This window comes from Cydia amplana, chromosome 2, assembly GCF_948474715.1.
Source record: "Cydia amplana chromosome 2, ilCydAmpl1.1, whole genome shotgun sequence".
Taxonomy (NCBI): Eukaryota; Metazoa; Arthropoda; class Insecta; order Lepidoptera; family Tortricidae; genus Cydia; species Cydia amplana.
In genome coordinates this window covers 876,059-899,310 of record NC_086070.1, presented here as the reverse complement: position 1 = coordinate 899,310, position 23,252 = coordinate 876,059, and the positions used below count along the sequence as shown (strand labels likewise).

Here is a 23,252-nt window from a genome sequence, read left to right as displayed (position 1 = left end):
TTGCTCAAAACAATCAGTTATGTGGTTATTTTCATTAAAACTACGACTCAGCCACTTCCAGCTTATATAGTACTATTGTAAGTTGAAATTGTAACGCCCCTAGCTCTTACATCTCTGTTACATTTCTGTGTCTGTCTGTTTCATCATAGTTCCCAAATGAATAAACCGATTTGAGTGCGGTTTCCGTAAACGATTTATTGACCCACCTATGATAGTAATGTAAGTTTGGGATTATTATAATTAAAAATTATGAGTTATTTTTAAAATTCAGTATGTTTTTTCCAGATAAGCCGAGAAGAGCAAGTGTGGCAGAACGAGCTAAAAGACCTGATATGGCTGGAGCTGCAAGCCAAGATAGCCGGCCGCTCGCTAGCGCAGCAAGATCTCTTCCTATGTTCTCAGAGAAACGTTATACCTACGCTGATTAACAATATTATTGATTATAAGTGAGTGTAACGGCCTTCTTGGCTCAAGTAGTCGAATATTTATTAATTAATTATTTTATTTATATGAGCCTAGAGTGTCCCACTGCTGGGTGAATTCCTACCTCCCTTTCCACGTATCCCGGTCTTAACCTGTCTCTCACCAGTTTCTGTCAAAGGCGTCGAGGTCACCTCGCCAACGCCGTCGAGGTTTGCCGCGATCGGGTTCGATTTTGTGGGGCCCAATTGGTGGTTGATTTCAGGGATGTTGCGGATGCAGATTTTTTGACATCCGCGGATGCGGATGCGGATATTTAAAGGCTCACATCCGCGGATGCGGATGTCAAGATTAGGTACTTAGAAAACGTCAAATATTACATTTTTAGTATTCTTTTATTTAAAAAATACGAAACGTTTAGTATTTGAGCAAGAATATAGGTGCGTTATATTTAATAAACAGTAACTACGCCGACTTTTCTGGATCTAGACGATTTCGTTATAGGTAATGACGAAATTACCTAGCACTTACGCCGCCGCTAAGACGTTCCTGTACCAACTTGTTCGACATCCGCATCCGCATAAGCTCCGCATCGATTTTATGCGGATGCGGATGCAGATGCGGATGTTGAAAATAATGCGGATGTTCCGCGTTTGCGGATGCGGATGCGGATGTTCGCAACATCCCTGGTTGATTTAGCCCATAAGCTATACGGCAAACGTGTCCTGCCTAGTTCCACTTCAGCTTAGCGGCTGGTTCAGCCACGTCAGCTATTTGGGTTTTGGAGCGTAGTATAGTGTTTCTGATGCGTTCTGTCAACTTCACGCCGAGAATACTACGCTCCAAAAGTCGATTAATCTCGAGGTAATAAAATCCTTGCTTAAATACCTTTTATGTGTGTAGTAAATAATGTTCAGATAAGATTTACGAAAGCAGGTTACCATAAAACATAAAATTAGCATGATATATTTTAGTCTGGCAAGCCTATTTTTCCGTAGGAAAAGGCATGATATCCATTAAAATATGCATCGAAGTTCGACCCTTCGCGCCTATATTTTTCAAGATCCCAAGTTATAGTTTTCTACTGACAAAATTGGCTTGCCAGATTATTTATAATATTATATTTGTTATTTTTTTTCAGGTTTATAAATCCAAATCCTTGCAAAGGCCGTTCGAAGCGGCTCTGTGCGGCCAACGGGTCCCGCGAAGATCTCACCAACGAATACCCTGATGACGAGACAGGTACGTCACGATACGACAAAGTGGTCAAATATGTTAGAACACCTTTAATATAATAGAAATAAGGATTTATATGGTATCAAAGTTGTGTTAAGTTAGGTTAGAGTGTCTGGTCAAATCGGCCCGATGCAAACACTAACGACTCGGCTACGACATTGAGCGACTCACGGCGGCGGCAGCGATAACCATAGGTTGGAGCGAGGAACAGCGATCGGACCTTTCGTTCCCACCTATGGTTGTCGCTTCCGCCGTCGCAAGTCGCTCAATGTCGTGGCCGAGCCGTAATGCTTATCCCCTCCTATGCTACCTGTCAAACTTGATCATTGAAAAAGTGACCTTGACCATAGAGAAATATAGTAAGACAAGAGTGCTCACTCCATACATCAGTTTTGGTACCAAAAAGACTATTAATTTCAGTGTCTACATCAAGCATCGAGTAGCGGAACTATCAGTACCTATATTGTCAAGTAGCAGTACTGATAGTTCCGCTACTCGATGCTAGATGTAGACACTGAAATTAATAGTCTTTTTGGTACCAAAACTGATGTATGGAGTGAGCAATCTATGTATTTTTTTTTTCTATGCCTTGACATAACAATCGATTTAAATTCCCACGCACGGATCCGTGTCTAAGCATACGAGGGATTAATAGCCGCAGCAAAAGTAACTACAGTCGACATCCCTTTTACTTTTATATTTCTAAAAATCTACTTCACTTCAGATGAAGACAAGCTCGGCTGTCTCTCGTTCGACTGTCGCCTCTGCTCGTCAGCCATCGGCGCGGCCATGACGGAAGTTAGAACCTTGCTGGAGTCCTTCCACCGCGCCGGCGCCCTGTACCCCTCCACGCAGGCCATGACCGCCGACCACAAGCTGCTGGCGACCAGTCTGTTCCAGAACAGGATCAAGGTATTTAGAAGACTCTCCTTCGACTGTCGCCTCTGCTCGTCAGCCATCGGCGCGGCCATGACGGAAGTTAGAACCTTGCTGGAGTCCTTCCACCGCGCCGGCGCCCTGTACCCCTCCACGCAGGCCATGACCGCCGACCACAAGCTGCTGGCGACCAGTCTGTTCCAGAACAGGATCAAGGTATTTAGAAGACTCTCCTTCGACTGTCGCCTCTGCTCGTCAGCCATCGGCGCCGCCATGACGGAAGTTAGAACCTTGCTGGAGTCCTTCCACCGCGCCGGCGCCCTGTACCCCTCCACGCAGGCCATGACCGCCGACCACAAGCTGCTGGCGACCAGTCTGTTCCAGAACAGGATCAAGGTATTTAGAAGACAAGCTCGGCTGTCTCTCGTTCGACTGTCGCCTGTGCTCGTCCGCCATCGGCACGGCTATGACGGAAGTTAGAACCTTGCTGGAGTCCTTCCACCGCGCCGGCGCCCTGTACCCCTCCACGCAGGCCATGACCGCCGACCACAAGCTGCTGGCGACCAGTCTGTTTCAGAACAGGATCAAGGTATTTAGAAGACAAGCTCGGCTGTCTCTCGTTCGACTGTCGCCTGTGCTCGTCCGCCATCGGCACGGCTATGACGGAAGTTAGAACCTTGCTGGAGTCCTTCCACCGCGCCGGCGCCCTGTACCCCTCCACGCAGGCCATGACCGCCGACCACAAGCTGCTGGCGACCAGTCTGTTCCAGAACAGGATCAAGGTATTTAGAAGACAAGTTCGGCTGTCTCTCGTTCGACTGTCGCCTGTGCTCGTCCGCCATCGGCACGGCTATGACGGAAGTTAGAACCTTGCTGGAGTCCTTCCACCGCGCCGGCGCCCTGTACCCCTCCACGCAGGCCATGACTGCCGACCACAAGCTGCTGGCGACCAGTCTGTTTCAGAACAGGATCAAGGTATTTAGAAGACAAGCTCGGCTGTCTCTCGTTCGACTGTCGCCTCTGCTCGTCCGCCATCGGCGCCGCCATGACGGAAGTTAGAACCTTGCTGGAGTCCTTCCACCGCGCCGGCGCCCTGTACCCCTCCACGCAGGCCATGACCGCCGACCACAAGCTGCTGGCGACCAGTCTGTTCCAGAACAGGATCAAGGTATTTAGAAGACAAGCTCGGCTGTCTCTCGTTCGACTGTCGCCTGTGCTCGTCCGCCATCGGCACGGCTATGACGGAAGTTAGAACCTTGCTGGAGTCCTTCCACCGCGCCGGCGCCCTGTACCCCTCCACGCAGGCCATGACCGCCGACCACAAGCTGCTGGCGACCTGTCTGTTCCAGAACAGGATCAAGGTATTTAGAAGACAAGCTCGGCTGTCTCTCGTTCGACTGTCGCCTGTGCTCGTCCGCCATCGGCGCGGCCATGACGGAAGTTAGAACCTTGCTGGAGTCCTTCCACGGCGCCGGCGCCCTGTACCCCTCCACGCAGGCCATGACTGCCGACCACAAGCTGCTGGCGACCAGTCTGTTCCAGAACAGGATCAAGGTATTTAGAAGACTCTCCTTCGACTGTCGCCTGTGGTCGTCCGCCATCGGCCCCGCCATGACGGAAGTTAGAACCTTGCTGGAGTCCTTCCACCGCGCCGGCGCCCTGTACCCCTCCACGCAGGCCATGACCGCCGACCACAAGCTGCTGGCGACCAGTCTGTTCCAGAACAGGATCAAGGTATTTAGAAGACTCTCCTTCGACTGTCGCCTCTGCTCGTCAGCCATCGGCGCCGCCATGACGGAAGTTAGAACCTTGCTGGAGTCCTTCCACCGCGCCGGCGCCCTTTACCCCTCCACGCAGGCCATGACCGCCGACCACAAGCTGCTGGCGACCAGTCTGTTCCAGAACAGGATCAAGGTATTTAGAAGACAAGCTCGGCTGCCTCTCGTTCGACTGTCGCCTCTGCTCGTCCGCCATCGGCGCCGCCATGACGGAAGTTAGAACCTTGCTGGAGTCCTTCCACCGCGCCGGCGCCCTTTACCCCTCCACGCAGGCCATGACCGCCGACCACAAGCTGCTGGCGACCAGTCTGTTCCAGAACAGGATCAAGGTATTTAGAAGACAAGCTCGGCTGCCTCTCGTTCGACTGTCGCCTCTGCTCGTCCGCCATCGGCGCCGCCATGACGGAAGTTAGAACCTTGCTGGAGTCCTTCCACCGCGCCAGCGCCCTGTACCCCTCCACGCAGGCCATGACCGCCGACCACAAGCTGCTGGCGACCAGTCTGTTTCAGAACAGGATCAAGGTATTCAGAAAAAAAGGATGTCATACTACATACACTACTAACAGTACTTAAAGCAAAAAAATGGTTACAAATAAAAAACTTATTTTTCTTCAGCGTGCCATATCCTAGGATGTCGGCGATCACCATGCGAATGTCCTCTCTGTGTTTCGCCACTCTGCCTAGAGTGGTGTAGCATCATACCGGTCCAATTCCTTATATGAAAAACTAGGTTACAAATAAAAACTAAGCCATATTAAATGCATTAGATAACAACTGTCAAGTGGACGCTGTGTATACTGATTTTGCCAAGGCTTTCGACAAGGTCTGTCATGAGCGCTTACTTCTAAAGCTGTGGCATTTTGGTATACACGGGGACCTTTACCGTTGGATAAAATCTTATGTAGAAAATCGCTCGCAGGCTGTAGCTGTAAAAGGGCATATTTCTCATTATAGGTCTATCAGTTCTGGTGTTCCGCAGGGTTCCCATTTGGGGCCTTTATTATTTGTGCTGTATATAAACGATATCACAGAATGTATCAAGAATTCAAACATGCTGTTATACGCCGACGACACGAAAATTTTCAGAGTTATACGAAATCCAGACGATTGTAATTTACTGCAAAACGATTTACATAATTTCCAGACTTTTTGTAATGCAAATAATCTTTTCTTAAACCCAGAAAAATGTTTTATTATCAGCTTTAGTAGAAAAAGGACAACTATTAATTTCAAATATGATCTTTGCAATAAAGAGCTAACCCGTGTCAACCAGATCCGTGACCTCGGCGTAATCATGGACTCAAAGCTTACCTTTGTGCCCCACATTGACAATATCTTAAATAAATCTTTTAAGCAGTTGGGATTCATATTGCGCGTAGGTAAGGATTTCAGGAGACCTTCGACTTATAAGATACTATATATTAGTTATGTCCGTAGTCGGTTAGAATTCGCTAGTGCGGTGTGGAATCCGCTATATAAAATTCATAGCGATAGAATAGAGAAAGTTCAAAAAAAGTTTGTAAAAGCAATTGATTATCGCACTGGAAAAATATACATAGATTACTCTACCGCTATGAAAAGATATAATATTTCGCCCTTGAGCTTGCGTCGCGAACGAACTGATGTTATAATTCTTTATAAAGTCGTAAACAACATTATTGACGCCCCTGAGTTGTTAAAATCTATTTCCTTTAGAGTACCTCGTCGTTGTGAGCGAGCATGTAGAAAGAAGAACCTCTTTTATATTCCTCGTAGTCGAACTTCTTACGCGAGAAACGGTTTCATTAGAAGAGCATGCAGGATGTATGATGATAAATTTCAAAATTTAGATATTTTCAATGTAAAGTTTAGTAGTTTCAAACGACTGACCTTGAAGTGTATTAATGGGCTTTAATTAGATAGTTATTAGTTAACTCTAAGTGCACTTTTAGTTTGTTATTATTGTAACTTCAATTTCATTTCAACTTTGAAATCTATTTAGTTTAGTACTACTTATATAAGTTATATGATTAATATATATTCTATTTAAGGAAACTGTAGGTCTATAAGTCTGATAACCCTTCATTGTAATAATGTATTACTATAAGAGACTGTTTGTTTCTAAATAAAGAAAATTAAATTAAATTGAATTAAATTAAATTAAAAACTTTTGGTTACAAATAAAAAAATTGGTTACAAAACAAAATACGTTACAACAAAAAGTAAAGAAAGTAATTTTAATTATAAAGCTCCAGTGAGACTCGAATATATTAAAATTATTAACGGGTCACTCACGTATTATTAAGTTGAATAGACGCTCGACATGTTTCCATCCATTTTCGAGGATCCTATTCACGGAGCAACAACTCGCCTTCACTTTTTATTTATAAACTGGATAGATAAATGTATTTGTAAAAATGGTTACAAATTTAATAAAAAAGTAGGTTACAAAAAGTAATAAAACTAAGTTACTAGGTTACAAGTCAAAATCTAGTAAACTAGAACTTTAAGCTAAATCTTTTTGCCTTGAAGGTAACTACAATTGTTGCAAAAAACGTAACATTGTATTGTATTGTTGTGTTGTTCTAGGCGCTATGTTTGTGGTACAACATGGCTATGCACATGCGACTGAAGATTCTGTCAGTCCGTCGTCTTTTGGCCACCGTCGGCGCCAAGGGCCGGCCTACTATGCCCGAGTATCCTTGCGTCGAACCTAGCATAGAGGGGTATGTTACTAAATCTATAGAGTATTTTATGCAACAGTCATTTAAAAGGTATTTTTAATCGGCACTGAGAATTACTTCTGTATTTAAACAAAGAAATCTTTTAGACACTGAAATATGAGAAACAATTTCTGACTTACGAAATTCGAGTCAAAAAGATCCCTTGCATTATATAACTCACACTCTTATGTTAGATCTTAGTAGCAATATAAATCAATTAATACTGTTAATAAAAAATCTTTATTCTGCTTTTTAACAGAATCCGCAAAGATCGCGACGCAGATCAATGCAGCCAGCGCCAAGTGCGGTTCAACTGCGACAACCCTACGAGCTCCACCAATAGCGACGAGAGTTGCCCCACGGAGAACCAATCAGAGGCCGAGAAAGAACCGCTCGGCCAATCAGAGAGCGGTGCGGAGGAGTCAGGGGTGGCGCAAAGTGATGGAGAGAAAAATAAAGATGAGACTGATTGTGTTATTAGGACAGGTTTGTATTTATTTTAAACTAGCTTCTGCCCGCGAAATTGTCTGCGTAAAAAAATGATGATTGATATAAACTATCATATGTCTTTTACAGAGTCTCAAACTATCTCCATGCCAAATTTCATCTACTTAAATCGTTATGCGGTTAAGCGTGAAGAGGTAACAGACAGACATACAATGTTACTTCCGCATTTATAATATTACTAGGGATTTTGAGTAATACTTTTGTTAATTAATTGGCTTTGTAATTTTTGTATAATGATTAATTATCCTCTCCTTAGTATTATGTTAGTGTAAACATGTATTTCTCAGGAAGTGATTATTCTTGTAATCTTATGAGAAATAAACATCTTAAACCTAAACCTAATCTTCAGTATATTTCACCGGTATAAGCTCTTTTAAGTCATATTAGTTTATACTTTGTATGATTGTAACTACTCATACACCTTATTGTTTCATCTTCGAAAAGCTCTAAACGAATTATTTCTGTTTGACAGATGAAACCGGCCAAACTACACCCGAGATCATAATCTCCGACGCAAAATACAGCACCAACGACACCAGCACGTCAAGCGAGAGCGGCTACATGTCAGAAAGAGAAAGATGGTTTAACACCAGTTCATCCGAGTCTGTGTTCAATGTTGGATCGTTGGCTGATCTGACAAGGCTGAGGCTGCTGGAGAAATGCGACGTTTCCCCTTATAGGTGAGTCTAATGCCAATCACGACACATATGCGTCAAGCTATAAATACAAATGATTTAATGCTAGTTCATCTGAGTTTGGATTCAATGTTGGATCGTTGGCCGATCTAACAAGGTTGAGGTTGCTGAAACAGATGTGAGGTTTCGCGTTGAAGTCTAATGCCAATCACGACACATATGCGTTAAGCTTAAATACAGCATGATGACACAGGCACCACCCTTATCTGCCTGTCCAATATTTAAATACCTCCCTAAGACGAAGGGTTCCTATGCTTAGTATACATAAGGACCCTTCTCTAATGGAAAGCCACATTCGTTCTTGATCCATTACTCAAAAGTAAACTGATTTCTACGTTTTGATTTAATTTTCAATCTATATATATAAATGCAAGTGTCCTGACTGACTGACTGACTGACTGACTGATTCATCAACGCAGAGCCGAAACTACAAAAGCTAGAAAGTTGAAATTTGCACACTAGGTTGCATTTGTAAAGTGTACAAGAGATAAGAAGCGATTTTGAAAAATTCAACCCCTAAGGGGGTTAAAAAGGGGATGAAAGGTTGTATGGGGTTCAAGTTTTAGTTTAAGCTAGGAATTTGAAACTTTGTGAAAATGTATTATATTAAAAAACAAGAAAACTAATTTCAGCGTTTTCGAAAATTCATCCCCCAAGGTGGTGAAAAAGGGGTTGAAAGTTTGTATGGAGATCAAATATTTTTGTGAGTATGGGACTTGAAACTTTGTATATGGGTATATTATTATAAGACAGGAAAAGTAATTTCAGCGTTTTTGAAAATTCATCCCCTAACAGGGTTAAAAAGGGGTTGAAAGTTTGAATCCATTACAAATGCTTTGAAACTTCTTAGAAAGGCATAATAGCCGATTACAAAAAAAAGTAATTGTGACGTTTTAGGAAATTCAACCCCTAAGGGGGTAAAAAAGGGGATGAAACTTTGTCTTGGGGTGCAAATTTTATTTTAAGCTAGGACCTTGAAACTTCGCAAAAAGGTATTAAATTAAAAAACAAGAAAACTAATTTCAGCGTTTTTAAAAATTCATCCCCCGAGGTGGTGAAAAAGAGGTTGAAAGTTTGTACGGAGATCAAATATTATTGAGAGTGCGGGACTTGAGTCTTTGTATAAAGCCATATTATTAAAACTCAAGAAAAGTAATTTCAGCGTTTTTAAAAATTCATCCCTTAAAAGGGTTAAAAAGGGGATGAAAGGTTGTATGGGGTTCAAGATTTATTTTAAGCTAGGAATTTGAAACTTTGTAAAAATGTATTATATTAAAAAATAAGAAAACTAATTTCAGCGTTTTCGAAAATTCATCCCCCAAGGTGGTGAAAAAGGGGTTGAAATTTTGTATGGAGATCAAATATTTTTGTGAGTGTGTGACTTTAAACTTTGTATATGGGTATATTAATATAAGTCAGGAATAGTAATTTCAGCGTTTTTAAAAATTCATCCCCTAACAGGGTTAAAAAGGGGTTGAAAGTTTGAATCCATTACAAATGCTTTGAAACTTTTTAGAAATGCATAATAGCCGATTGCAAAAAAAGGAATTGCGACGTTTTAGGAAATTCAACCCCTAAGGGGGTAAAAAAGGGGATGAAACTTTGTCTTGGGGTGCAAATTTTCTTTTAAGCTAGGACCTTGAAACTTCGTAAAAAGGTATTAAATTAAAAAACAAAAAAACGAATTTCAGTGTTTTTAAAAATTCATCCCCCGAGGTGGTAAAAAAGGGGTTGAAAGTTTGTACGGAGATCAAATATTTTTTAGAGTGCGGGTCTTGAATCTTTGTATAAAGCCATATTATTAATTCTCAAGAAAAGTAATTTCAGCGTGTTCAAAAATTCATTCCTTAAAAGGGTTAAAAAGGGGTTGAAAGATTGTATAGGGTTTAAATTTTATTTTAAGCTACGAATTTGTAACTTCGTAAAAAGTTATTTCATTAAAAGAGAAGAAAACTAATGTTAGCGTTTTTCAAAATTCAACATTTAAGGTGGTGAAAAAGGGGTTGAAAATTTGTATGGAGGTCAATATTTTTTGTAAGTACGGGACTTGAATCTTTGTATAATGACATATTATTAGAATACGAGAAAAGTAATTTCAGCGTTTTTAAAAATTCATACCCTATAAGGGTCCAAAAGGGGTTGAAAGTTTGTATAGGGTTCAAATTTTATTTAAAGCTAGGAACTTGAAACTTCGTAAAAAGGTATTTTATTAAAAAACAAAAAAACCTATTCAGCGTTTTTAAAAATTTATCCCCCGAGGAGGTGAAAAAGGGGTTGAAAGTTTGTATGGAGATCAAATATTTTTGAGAGTGCGAGACTTAAATCTTTGTATAAAGCCATAGTATTAGAACACAAGAAAACTTATTTCAGCGTTTTTCAAAATTCATGCCATAACAGGGTTAAAAAGGGGTTGAAAGATTGTATAGGTTATAATTTTATTTAATGCTAGGAACTTGAAGCTTCGTAAAAAGGTATTTTATTAAGAGAAAAGAAAACTAATTTCAGAGTCTTTGATAATTCATCCCCCAAGGTGGTGAAGGGGGTCGAAAATTTGTATGGAACTCAAATATTTATTGGAGTGCGGGACTTGAATCGTTGTATAAAGGCATATTATTACAATACAAGAAAAGTAATTTCAGCGTTTTTAAAAATTCATCCCCTAAAAGTTTAAACAGGGGTTGAGAGTTGGTAGAGGGTTCAAATTTTATTTAAAGCTAGGAACTTCGTAAATAGGTAGTTAGGTAGTAGGTTTTATTAAATAGTGGACTTGAAAATCTTCTGGGGGTTGAGAGAGATTATATCGAGATTATCGAGAACAATTTTATTCAGTTAGGGGCTTGAAACTTCGTAGCCAGGTTGTGAAAGACAAATCTCATGCGTTGTATAATAATTAACTAATGATTAACCGTCCCTACTGCTATCTTTTGCTGCGTAATGTTCTAAGCTAATGTAGAATTTATAACCACCAATATACAAATCCACGCGTACGAAGTCGCGGGCAACAGCTAGTCATTAATATATTAGTCGATTATAAGTATATAACACGACGTGTATTACCAGCGTCATTTTAATTTTTAATTTTTTACACTTATATTATTTGGGCGGATCAACTATTTCTTGTTGTTATTCTCTCCGGTCAACTAAGAGACAATAGTAGCATACTTTGTTAGAAGACATTGCACACCACCTTCTGACACGCTTGGTAGGTGACCCTCAATGGAAAGGGTTTACAATTACCACAAAAAAACGTGTTTGGTGAATTTAATTGCCTAAAAATCAGGTTTTAAAGTGTGACCCAGGAGAACGTAACTATGGCAACGAGTGACAAGAAAAAGTTGATTCACTCATTTATACCAGTGTGTGTGGCATATTTTTTATGCTTTATTAAACTACAATTATAAAACATTCGCTTTCTTTAAAGATACGACCGGTCTGGTCTAGTGGGTAGTGACCCTGCCTGCTAAGCCGATGGTCCTGGGTTCGAATCCCGGTAAGGGCATTTATTTGTGTGATAAACACTAATATTTGTTCCGGAGTCATGGATGTTTTCTATGTATATAAGTATGTATTTATCTATATACGTATGTATATCGTCGCCTAGCACCCATAGTACAAGCTTTGCTTAGTTTGGGGCTAGGTTGATCTGTGTAAGATGTCCCCCAATATTTATTTATTTATTTATTTATATACTTGTTTGTTATCAGAGAGTATCACTATGAGATCCTGAAGATCCAGGGGGTACGTCGATCGATGATGTTCATACACAAGCTGCGCACCAAGTTGCTCAACAAGGTCTACCTCACGTTCCTTCAGCCTGAGGTATGTTGGACAACTATGTTCAGGGTTTACTTTACATTGGACATTTCATATCGTTAATATTGACAACCAAGTTAGCTTGAACCTTGGATTAACAGGGTCTCTATTGTTTCCCAAATAGTTTAAGCCATAATTCATTTGGTTAAGAAACGCGTCAGTTTTCAGGATCGCCATAAAACAAACCTTACCTAACCTATCTATAGGGTAACCTAACGAAAATCCTGAAATATTAACGGTTTCAGTTGTATGACTAATGATAATATGACAACCAATACATTATGACTTAAAACTTTATGGGAAACAACGGGACCCCGGATTAACAATGAAATTGAAAAGCCATTTAGATGCCATTAGAAAAAATCTATTTGATCATCGAACCTGCTCAAAAAAAATCATGAAAATCTGTTGAAAATTGCGATTTGTAAATCCGGACATACGAAAGCGTTTTTTCCTTCGCTAATGCTCGGTCAAAAACGGTTCTGAAACGAAACCGAAATTAATAACTTTTATGTCGAATGAACGACGTTCAGAATCAGAATGCTTTATTTGTAAAACATAGGTATACATGGGTCTTAGGTTACATTTGAGCGCTGTTTTGCCGGTTGGCATACAAATGTCAAAGAGAACTAAAATCTAATTTAGTCTTGCAAATGTTACCTTTATAAAATAAATAAATTACAGTTAAAATTATTATTAAGTACATTATACATTTAAATTTAAAATCCAATATAATATAATTCAAATTTACGTTTGAACGACGTTTCGTTATTTTAACCGGTATCCCCAATATTTCAGAGTACGTTGGACGAATCCAGTAGAGAAGAGGATCTGACGGACGCGTCAGACGAGAAAGACGACAAGACTCAAAGGGCTAGGGCAGGAGAAGACGAACATGAGTTGAGAAGGTACGCTTTTGTTTTCATTACTTCAAGTTTTTTACAGATGTAGTTTTTCACGGAAACGTACGAACATGTCTCGCTATTTCAGTCAGTCTCGGTACAAAAAGTACTGCGGTTGACTGAAGTAGCATGACAAATACAAACGTTTCCGAGAAAATACGATGGTAAACAATTATGCACTACATCTGTACGTATTTTTGAACCTGGTATTGTTTTTTTATCTACTCCAAATTGTAAGTCCATCATTCATATCCAATCCTATAGCCATTTATGCATGTTTTTTAGGTAATAAAAAATAAATAAATTACATTGATTAGCCAAACTTTTAGTAAAATAATAGTTGGCTAACTCTTAAGGGATAAAGATGAATCTTTTACCCTTAGGCGTTAGGAAATAATACACTAATTAAAAATATGAAATATCGAACACTTCTACTACATCGAAAAGGACAACTACACTTTTTTTTCTCTTTATGAAACGTCAAAACTGTTCATATCCCTATGGAGTTTTCAAATAACGCATCTCAGGCCGTGATTTAGTTTTTCCTCTTATGTTCATAACTGCTTTAAAACAACCTAATTACCAGTAAACTAGCCTATACCCATACTAGCTTTTGCCCACTGTAATAATTATATTAATTATCATCAAACCCTCACTAAAACATCCCTTAGTGTATTTTTATTCAGCTAACCCTTTCAGATTCGGCTGCTGGTCCGAAGAAACCCTTTCAATGGGGTTACCCTCGTACCGCAACCACTTCCTGTTGCTCAGCAGCATCTGCATGGAGGCTGTGCACGACTACCTCACCCTGCGGCTCGAAGGCCGCCCGGAGCATCCCTCTTGTCTCACTATCAAGCAGGTACAGTCTGAAAAGAAATTTTAGGAATTAAAAAGTGGCAACACTGTATTGTCGACCCTTTCAATGGGGTTACCCTCTTACCGCAACCACTTCCTGTTGCTCAGCAGCATCTGCATGGAGGCCGTGCACGACTACCTCACCCTGCTGCTCGGAGGCCGCCCGGAGCATCCCTCTTGTCTCACTATCAAGCAGGTACAGTCCGACCAGAAATTGTAGAAATTAAAAAGTGGCAACACTGTATTATCGTCCCTTTCAATAGGGTTACCCTCTTACCGCAACCACTTCCTGTTGCTCAGCAGCATCTGCATGGAGGCCGTGCACGACTACCTCACCCTGCGGCTCGAAGGCCGCCCGGAGCACCCCTCTTGTCTCACTATCAAGCAGGTACAGTCCGACCAGAAATTGTAGAAATTAAAAAGTGGCAACACTGTATTATCGTCCCTTTCAATAGGGTTACCCTCTTACCGCAACCACTTCCTGTTGCTCAGCAGCATCTGCAAGGAGGCCGTGCACGACTACCTCACCCTGCGGCTCGAAGGCCACCCGGAGCACCCCTCTTGTCTCACTATCAAGCAGGTACAGTCCGACCAGAAATTGTAGAAATTAAAAAGTGGCAACACTGTATTATCGTCCCTTTCAATAGGGTTACCCTCTTACCGCAACCACTTCCTGTTGCTCAGCAGCATCTGCAAGGAGGCCGTGCACGACTACCTCACCCTGCGGCTCGAAGGCCGCCCGGAGCACCCCTCTTGTCTCACTATCAAGCAGGTACAGTCCGACCAGAAATTGTAGAAATTAAAAAGTGGCAACACTGTATTATCGTCCCTTTCAATAGGGTTACCCTCTTACCGCAACCACTTCCTGTTGCTCAGCAGCATCTGCATGGAGGCCGTGCACGACTACCTCACCCTGCGGCTCGAAGGCCGCCCGGAGCACCCCTCTTGTCTCACTATCAAGCAGGTACAGTCCGACCAGAAATTGTAGAAATTAAAAAGTGGCAACACTGTATTGTCGACCCTTTCAATGGGGTTACCCTCGTACCGCAACCACTTCCTGTTGCTCAGCAGCATCTGCATGGAGGCCGTGCACGACTACCTCACCCTGCGGCTCGAAGGCCGCCCGGAGCACCCCTCTTGTCTCACTATCAAGCAGGTACAGTCCGACCAGAAATTGTAGAAATTAAAAAGTGGCAACACTGTATTGTCGACCCTTTCAATGGGGTTACCCTCGTACCGCAACCACTTCCTGTTGCTCAGCAGCATCTGCATGGAGGCCGTGCACGACTACCTCACCCTGCGGCTCGAAGGCCGCCCGGAGCACCCCTCTTGTCTCACTATCAAGCAGGTACAGTCCGACCAGAAATTGTAGAAATTAAAAAGTGGCAACACTGTATTGTCGACCCTTTCAATGGGGTTACCCTCGTACCGCAACCACTTCCTGTTGCTCAGCAGCATCTGCATGGAGGCCGTGCACGACTACCTCACCCTGCGGCTCGAAGGCCGCCCGGAGCACCCCTCTTGTCTCACTATCAAGCAGGTACAGTCCGACCAGAAATTGTAGAAATTAAAAAGTGGCAACACTGTATTGTCGACCCTTTCAATGGGGTTACCCTCGTACCGCAACCACTTCCTGTTGCTCAGCAGCATCTGCATGGAGGCCGTGCACGACTACCTCACCCTGCGGCTCGAAGGCCGCCCGGAGCACCCCTCTTGTCTCACTATCAAGCAGGTACAGTCCGACCAGAAATTGTAGAAATTAAAAAGTGGCAACACTGTATTGTCGACCCTTTCAATGGGGTTACCCTCGTACCGCAACCACTTCCTGTTGCTCAGCAGCATCTGCATGGAGGCCGTGCACGACTACCTCACCCTGCGGCTCGAAGGCCGCCCGGAGCACCCCTCTTGTCTCACTATCAAGCAGGTACAGTCCGACCAGAAATTGTAGAAATTAAAAAGTGGCAACACTGTATTGTCGACCCTTTCAATGGGGTTACCCTCGTACCGCAACCACTTCCTGTTGCTCAGCAGCATCTGCATGGAGGCCGTGCACGACTACCTCACCCTGCGGCTCGAAGGCCGCCCGGAGCACCCCTCTTGTCTCACTATCAAGCAGGTACAGTCCGACCAGAAATTGTAGAAATTAAAAAGTGGCAACACTGTATTGTCGACCCTTTCAATGGGGTTACCCTCGTACCGCAACCACTTCCTGTTGCTCAGCAGCATCTGCATGGAGGCCGTGCACGACTACCTCACCCTGCGGCTCGAAGGCCGCCCGGAGCACCCCTCTTGTCTCACTATCAAGCAGGTACAGTCCGACCAGAAATTGTAGAAATTAAAAAGTGGCAACACTGTATTGTCGACCCTTTCAATGGGGTTACCCTCGTACCGCAACCACTTCCTGTTGCTCAGCAGCATCTGCATGGAGGCCGTGCACGACTACCTCACCCTGCGGCTCGAAGGCCGCCCGGAGCATCTCTCTTGTCTCACTATCAAGCAGGTATAGTGTGACAAGAAATTGTAGAAATTAAACATCAATTATCAACATTATTCAGCAAATAGGCCACAAGGGCACTTTTACACGTCAAGATGGAATTTGGGCGGATCAACTTTGCAGCGTATTTTATTTAGAATATTTAAAATAATTTGACTGTACCTGACGCGTCAAATGTGACGTTCTCAATCAAAATGTACCACATTGTCGCTTGCCATAAGGATGCTCTGACAGGAAATTTGTATATAGATACACTTTTTACTAAAACTAAAAAATCTTACCCCTGAATTTCTTATGAGTTTTCGATATATTGTCAACAAGCCAATACAAAAACAAAAAAAAAAAATGTGGCGTTATAAACAAGTGGGTTAAGTATAGTTTGTAGCTTTCTAGTAGAGCCCGAAGGCTTATCCTATTGTCTATTGTTCAGTAAAACCGCACGTGCTACTTACCTGCAAAAAAGGGTCCTAATTATTCTATTTGGCACCTGAGCGCGGATTAGTCCAACGCTCAAAAAACCAGTGTAGGTGCGCTCTCCGATAACGCGCCTTTGTTACGCATCTCGATGACACATTTTAGACTGGTTCTGTAGCGTTCGACTCGCCGGCACTCTTGATTTAAAAACGTTAACGTATTGTTTCAGCTAATCCACGAACTGAAAGAGGGCCTGGACATCGCGACGACAATGCGGCAAGCGTTCGTGGGTAACATAGAAGTGGCGTTGCGCGGCTGCCGCGCTGGTCACGCCGCGAGACAGGACCTGTTACTCATCATCAAGACCTTCGACGCCAGCGTGGAAGACGTTTTCAAGGTCAGCTAGTTTCAAAATTACTTAGATTTCCTTAGCCTATGTCATCGCCTATGAAAGAGTGTGTCGACATAGCGACAATGAGTCAAGCTTTCGTGGGTAACATAGAAGTGGCGTTGCGCGGCTGCCGCGCTGGTCACGCGGCGAGACAGGACCTGTTACTCATCATCAAGACCTTCGACGCCAGCGTGGAAGACGTTTTCAAGGTCAGCTAGTTTCAAAATTACTTAGATTTCCTTAGCCTATGTCATCGCCTATGAAAGAGTGTGTCGACAAAGCGACAATGAGTCAAGCGTTCGTGGGTAACATAGAAGTGGCGTTGCGCGGCTGCCGCGCTGGTCACGCCGCGAGACAGGACCTGTTACTCATCATCAAGACCTTCGACGCCAGTGTGGAAGACGTTTTCAAGGTCAGCTAGGTTCAAAATTACCTAGATTTCCTTAGCCTATGTCATCGCCTATGAAAGAGTGTGTCGACATAGCGACAATAAGTCAAGCGTTCGTGGGTAACATAGAAGTGGCGTTGCGCGGCTGCCGCGCTGGTCACGCCGCAAGACAGGACCTGCTTCTCATCATTAAGACCTTCGACGCCAGCGTGGAAGACGTTTTCAAGGTCAGCTATGGACCTGTTCAAAATTACCTAGATATCCTTAGCCTATGTCATCGCCTATGAAAGAGTGTGTCGACATAGCGACAATGAGTCGAGCGTTCGTGGGTAACATAGAAGTGGCGTTGCGCGGCTGCCGCGCTGGTCACGCGGCGAGACAGGACCTGTTACTCATCATCAAGACCTTCGACGCCAGCGTGGAAGACGTTTTCAAGGTCAGCTATGGACCTGTTCAAAATTACCTAGATTTCCTTAACCTATGTCATCGCCTATGAAAGAGTGTGTCGACAAAGCGACAATGAGTCAAGCGTTCGTGGGTAACATAGAAGTGGCGTTACGCGGCTGCCGCGCTGGTCACGCGGCGAGACAGGACCTGTTACTCATCATCAAGACCTTCGACGCCAGCGTGGAAGACGTTTTCAAGGTCAGCTAGGTTCAAAATTACCTAGATTTCCTTAGCCGATATCATCGCATATGAAAGAGTGTGTCGACAAAGCGACAATGAGTCAAGCGTTCGTGGGTAACATAGAAGTGGCGTTGCGCGGCTGCCGCGCTGGTCACGCCGCGAGACAGGACCTGTTACTCATCATCAAGACCTTCGACGCCAGTGTGGAAGACGTTTTCAAGGTCAGCTAGGTTCAAAATTACCTAGATTTCCTTAGCCTATGTCATCGCCTATGAAAGAGTGTGTCGACATAGCGACAATAAGTCAAGCGTTCGTGGGTAACATAGAAGTGGCGTTGCGCGGCTGCCGCGCTGGTCACGCCGCAAGACAGGACCTGCTTCTCATCATTAAGACCTTCGACGCCAGCGTGGAAGACGTTTTCAAGGTCAGCTATGGACCTGTTCAAAATTACCTAGATATCCTTAGCCTATGTCATCGCCTATGAAAGAGTGTGTCGACATAGCGACAATGAGTCGAGCGTTCGTGGGTAACATAGAAGTGGCGTTGCGCGGCTGCCGCGCTGGTCACGCGGCGAGACAGGACCTGTTACTCATCATCAAGACCTTCGACGCCAGCGTGGAAGACGTTTTCAAGGTCAGCTATGGACCTGTTCAAAATTACCTAGATTTCCTTAACCTATGTCATCGCCTATGAAAGAGTGTGTCGACAAAGCGACAATGAGTCAAGCGTTCGTGGGTAACATAGAAGTGGCGTTGCGCGGCTGCCGCGCTGGTCACGCGGCGAGACAAGACCTGTTACTCATCATCAAGACCTTTGACGCCAGCGTGGAAGACGTTTTCAAGGTCAGCTAGGTTCAAAATTACCTAGATTTCCTTAGCCGATATCATCGCATATGAAAGAGTGTGTCGACAAAGCGACAATGAGTCAAGCGTTCGTGGGTAACATAGAAGTGGCGAGAAAGGACCTGCTTCTCATCATTAAGACATTCGACGCTAGCGTTGAAGACGTTTTCAAGGTCAGCTTTGGACTTGAGCAAAAAGCTTTCATTGAAAACACCTTAACACGCCGCAAAAGGCGGTCCCATGCAATCTAATTTACGCTCTCATTTTAAAACGACATGCTTAAATTATATATAAAACTTGGCGTCAACAATTTACGTACCTATCATATCTATTTGGTACATAGAGAAATATAAGTAAAGAAAGACTCCATACATCAGTTTTCTTACCATAACGCGAGTTAATTCGTAGGCGACGCGTAACATCAAGTAGTGGAATTATCAGTACCGCTACTCGACACCAGATGTCACAAGTGTTGCTACTGACGAAAAATGTACTGCTAAAACAATTTACAACTAATATTACAAGCAGAAGGAGTTAAAAATAGAGTCCCGGTTATAATACTAGCTGAAAATTGTTGAGCACTAGAGTTTTCGTTCGTCGCGACATCTATTGTCAACTAGCAGTACTGGTAAATCCCGCTACTTGAAGCTAGATGTCGACTACTAAATACCTCGCGTTTTGGTAAGAAAACTGTTGTATACTTACCACTCTTTATTTATTTATATTTCTCTATGGTCTGGTACTAGTTTTTATCGCTAAAAATTGTTATGCACATAAACTAGTATAGTAACTAGTGGAGTATGTTCCCCTCCACTGTTCGTTACGTTACTATATAAGCATGTACCCATCTTAATTAGACAGTGTTATAATAAACCTCTTACCGACAATAACGTGTGTTTCGCTTACACATCTCCCACATCACAAGCGAGAAGAAGTTGAATCTGGTTTGATAATAGATTATTATTTGTTCGCAGCAATACCTATCCTACTTAAGTGCCATGTCGGAAGTCGAGCACATGCCCCGCTCGTGTCTAGAGGCCGAATGGAGCTTCGTGGCCCGAGTGGCCGAGCGCGGTTCGTGGGTCAAAGACCTCGCCCCTGTCGCCTTCACGTGAGTTATCTTATCTTTTATAAAAAGCATATTAAAAAGCAAAGTTTTACCAATATTGTCCTTATTTTTTGAATTTTATTCATACAGGTAAAGGTGCAAAAACAATAAATAAAATTAAAATTACAATTAAACTAAATACAAACTATTCTAAAATAAAACTACAATAAACTAATTCTAATAAGGCCCCTGCGTCAAGGTCCCGAGGATGCTGGCTGCGTTACCCCGCTGAACTAAGAAAATTAAGTTTTCTTAAATAATATTGAACGGATTTATTGCAGTAAAAGACAGGTTAAAATACAATTAAAAAGGCATACATACGGTCATACTTACAAACTAACTACTAACTAAACATTGCTGCCGCTCCTAGACGCTTCCGGTGCAAAAGTGCCCATAATACTCGCGGCATTGCCGCGCTGGATGGCTATGGATAGCCTTAAATTAAGCCTTTTTCTTAAATTAAGTTTACAGATGCTAATGTAGATTGTATGTATTGCAGTGACATCGCGTGTAACCAGCTGAATAGGGTAATGAAACAGTTCGAGGCCAAGTTAATACAGGTCCACAAAGTGGATAAGAACTCAACGGATCCTAACAGGTACGAATTATTTTTGATATCTTAGTCTTCTTTTAGGAATAAATAAATATATATTATAGGACAATTTTGACATTCGGTGAAGGAAAACATCGTGAGGAAACCGGACTAATCCCAATAAGGCTTAGTTTACCCTCTGGGTTGGAAGGTCAGATGGCAGTCGCTTTCGTAAAAACTAGTGCTTATGCCAATTCCTGGGATTAGTTGCCAAGCGGACCCCAGGCTCCCATGAGCCGTGGCAAAATGCCGGGACAACGCGAGGAAGATGATAGGACAATTTTGACACAAATCGACCAGTCTTTAAGCTCAATAAGGTAGGTATACCTTTTATATGGATATTTTAAATAATAGATGAGGGTAGGTATTGCATATAACGTATCTTGGACCATAATATACATTTTTAATTTACATGATTACAGCGGCGGTAGCACGGTCGCATTCTTATCGCTTGTCACCATGCCTGTCACGTAACACGTTCTAATAAGTACTATGTAAGTGCGAAAGTGACCGGCGATAAAAATGGAACCATGCTGCTCTATTTTGCACAATACAAGTCCTAGGTTTACGTAACTAAGTTGATTTGTGCAAGATTGTTCAATGAATAGTACATTTCAATGCAAGTGTGAAAAGTGTGTTATTATTTACGAGTCCCGAGATATACGGGACAAGTAAATAATAACACTTTCTCACGTACATTGAACGACGTTTTTTAATACATTTGCGAAAAAATCACAATAAAACAAATATTAGTTACACGAGTACTCACAGTTACAGTTACGAGTTTTCGCTTGAACTGGAATGATATTGTATATTATACATAGGTATATTAATCAGCACTATAAACTACGTTCAGCATTGATTTACATTGCTAAAATTAATGACATTAACTCATTTCATACAAAAACACTCTTAAAGTTGCAATTTAAGTTCATTATTTTGATACAACTAAATTTTAAGTGAAAATAGCGAGCTCGGTATGGCGCCGGTTTTACTTTTTAATTTTTAATTTTTTCTGTTAACGACAGCCAACGCGGCAATGATAGTTCTCCATTCAGCCAAATTATAAAAAAGTTTTTTAGTGAAATATCGTATTGTATAACATTATATATATATAATAACAAATAATAAATATTTACTTTATATCGTGTAACAAAATATTATATAAAATTTTTGATCATCCAAACTTTTTGGTGTGGACGTATCGATTACGGGCAGATATAATTTAAAAAAAAATCGAAAAGTAAAAAGCACTAGTTCGCAAAAACAACTTTGCGAACGCTAAACAGCTACTTAAAACACTTTTTGAGCAACTGTATTAAAAAATATGTACTGGTTTCCTACAGATATGTGTTCTACACACTGTGTAGAGAAGCGCAGAGCGTGTTCGCTCAGGAGCGCGAGGCAGCCCTGCAGGCCGCGGCATTCGCGCGCGCGCTCGCCTCGCACCACGCGCGCGCCAGTCTGGACGCGACGCGAACCAGGCGGAGAATATACGTAAGCTCCTTATATCGAGTGGAACGGAATGCGAATTTATTAAAAAGAGGAATAGGGATGATGACACATGTTGAATTTTATAACAAAATCTAGTAAAATAGCAAACGAGCAATTTATCACTATAATGTGGATATTAAAATAGAATATTGAAAAATTACAAAATTACAGAAACTGAAAGTTTCAAAATTTAAGTTTTTTTTAACTTCCAATAACGATAAAAGTAAGGGTACCATTCGATTCCTTACATTTCATCCAAAAAAATATTGTATAGCAACTATATACATAAACGCAATATTTCACCGACAAAAACGCAATTTTCTTGTTTTGTCCGTACGGGCAATGCGGTCCAGATGGGCGATGACGTCACGGCCTCTGTCCGTTTTGTATAGGGCGTTTCGCGAGTGAAGTGCGACTGTCGGACTTTGACTACAATTTCTGACCTTTGTGTTACTTTAATGCAATGGGTCCCATATATACATTTGATCCTAAAAACAAACCCGATCGATTGATACCATAAAAAAAATTAGTCATGTAGCCTATTGTTTAGGCTGCGTACTTTATTTTTCACTTATTAATCACGTTAATATTTCTAACCGTTTGTGAGATACAGTTTGTTAAACAGTGCAAAATTTTGCATGTTTCAACCCTAGCAAGTAGATACGTGTAAAGTCGTGTTAATGACATGAGTCGATTTAAAATGTAAATAACTGTGTAGGGGGAGGGTTGTCCCTGATATAAACATATTTTGTTTTACTTTTTAATCCAGCTTAACGATTATAATAACTCGATTGTAGATCGATTACTTAGATAACACTATCCTTTCAACTCGGTCTCTGGGAATGTCTCACACACTGTACACAGCAGTCAGTATAACTAGTAGCTTAGCACACCTGCAGCGGTATCATGGTCGCATTTTTATCACCTGTCATGCCATGCGTCACTTTCGCACTTACATATTTGTTAGAACGTGACAGCCATGGTGACAAATGATAAAGAGCGGGCCATCTTAGCCCTACTGCATACATATGTGACGTCCCACGGCTAAAGGTACCTTATGGCCGTTGGCGCTTAACCTATTGTTAACGCCGCTCCGCCGCCGCGCGCTATTATTATTG

The 23,252-nt window shown here is 42.3% G+C and overlaps 1 protein-coding gene across 1 annotated transcript in view; it reads left to right on the top strand.

Annotated features, from left to right (window-relative positions):
• LOC134655718 (uncharacterized) overlaps positions 1–23,252 on the top strand; it is a 57,211-nt gene that overhangs the window by 13,269 nt on the left and 20,690 nt on the right. Inside the window, exons 7-23 of the mRNA XM_063511182.1 lie at positions 286–446; positions 1,562–1,662; positions 2,381–3,007; positions 3,115–3,376; positions 3,496–3,762; positions 3,882–4,423; positions 4,458–4,639; positions 6,879–7,015; positions 7,272–7,498; positions 7,992–8,199; positions 11,919–12,033; positions 12,826–12,935; positions 13,629–13,788; positions 16,922–17,089; positions 19,915–20,051; positions 20,548–20,646; positions 21,987–22,137. Coding sequence (XP_063367252.1) covers positions 286–446; positions 1,562–1,662; positions 2,381–3,007; positions 3,115–3,376; positions 3,496–3,762; positions 3,882–4,423; positions 4,458–4,639; positions 6,879–7,015; positions 7,272–7,498; positions 7,992–8,199; positions 11,919–12,033; positions 12,826–12,935; positions 13,629–13,788; positions 16,922–17,089; positions 19,915–20,051; positions 20,548–20,646; positions 21,987–22,137 — 3,654 coding nt within the window. The remainder of the gene's footprint in view (positions 1–285; positions 447–1,561; positions 1,663–2,380; positions 3,008–3,114; positions 3,377–3,495; positions 3,763–3,881; positions 4,424–4,457; positions 4,640–6,878; positions 7,016–7,271; positions 7,499–7,991; positions 8,200–11,918; positions 12,034–12,825; positions 12,936–13,628; positions 13,789–16,921; positions 17,090–19,914; positions 20,052–20,547; positions 20,647–21,986; positions 22,138–23,252) is intronic.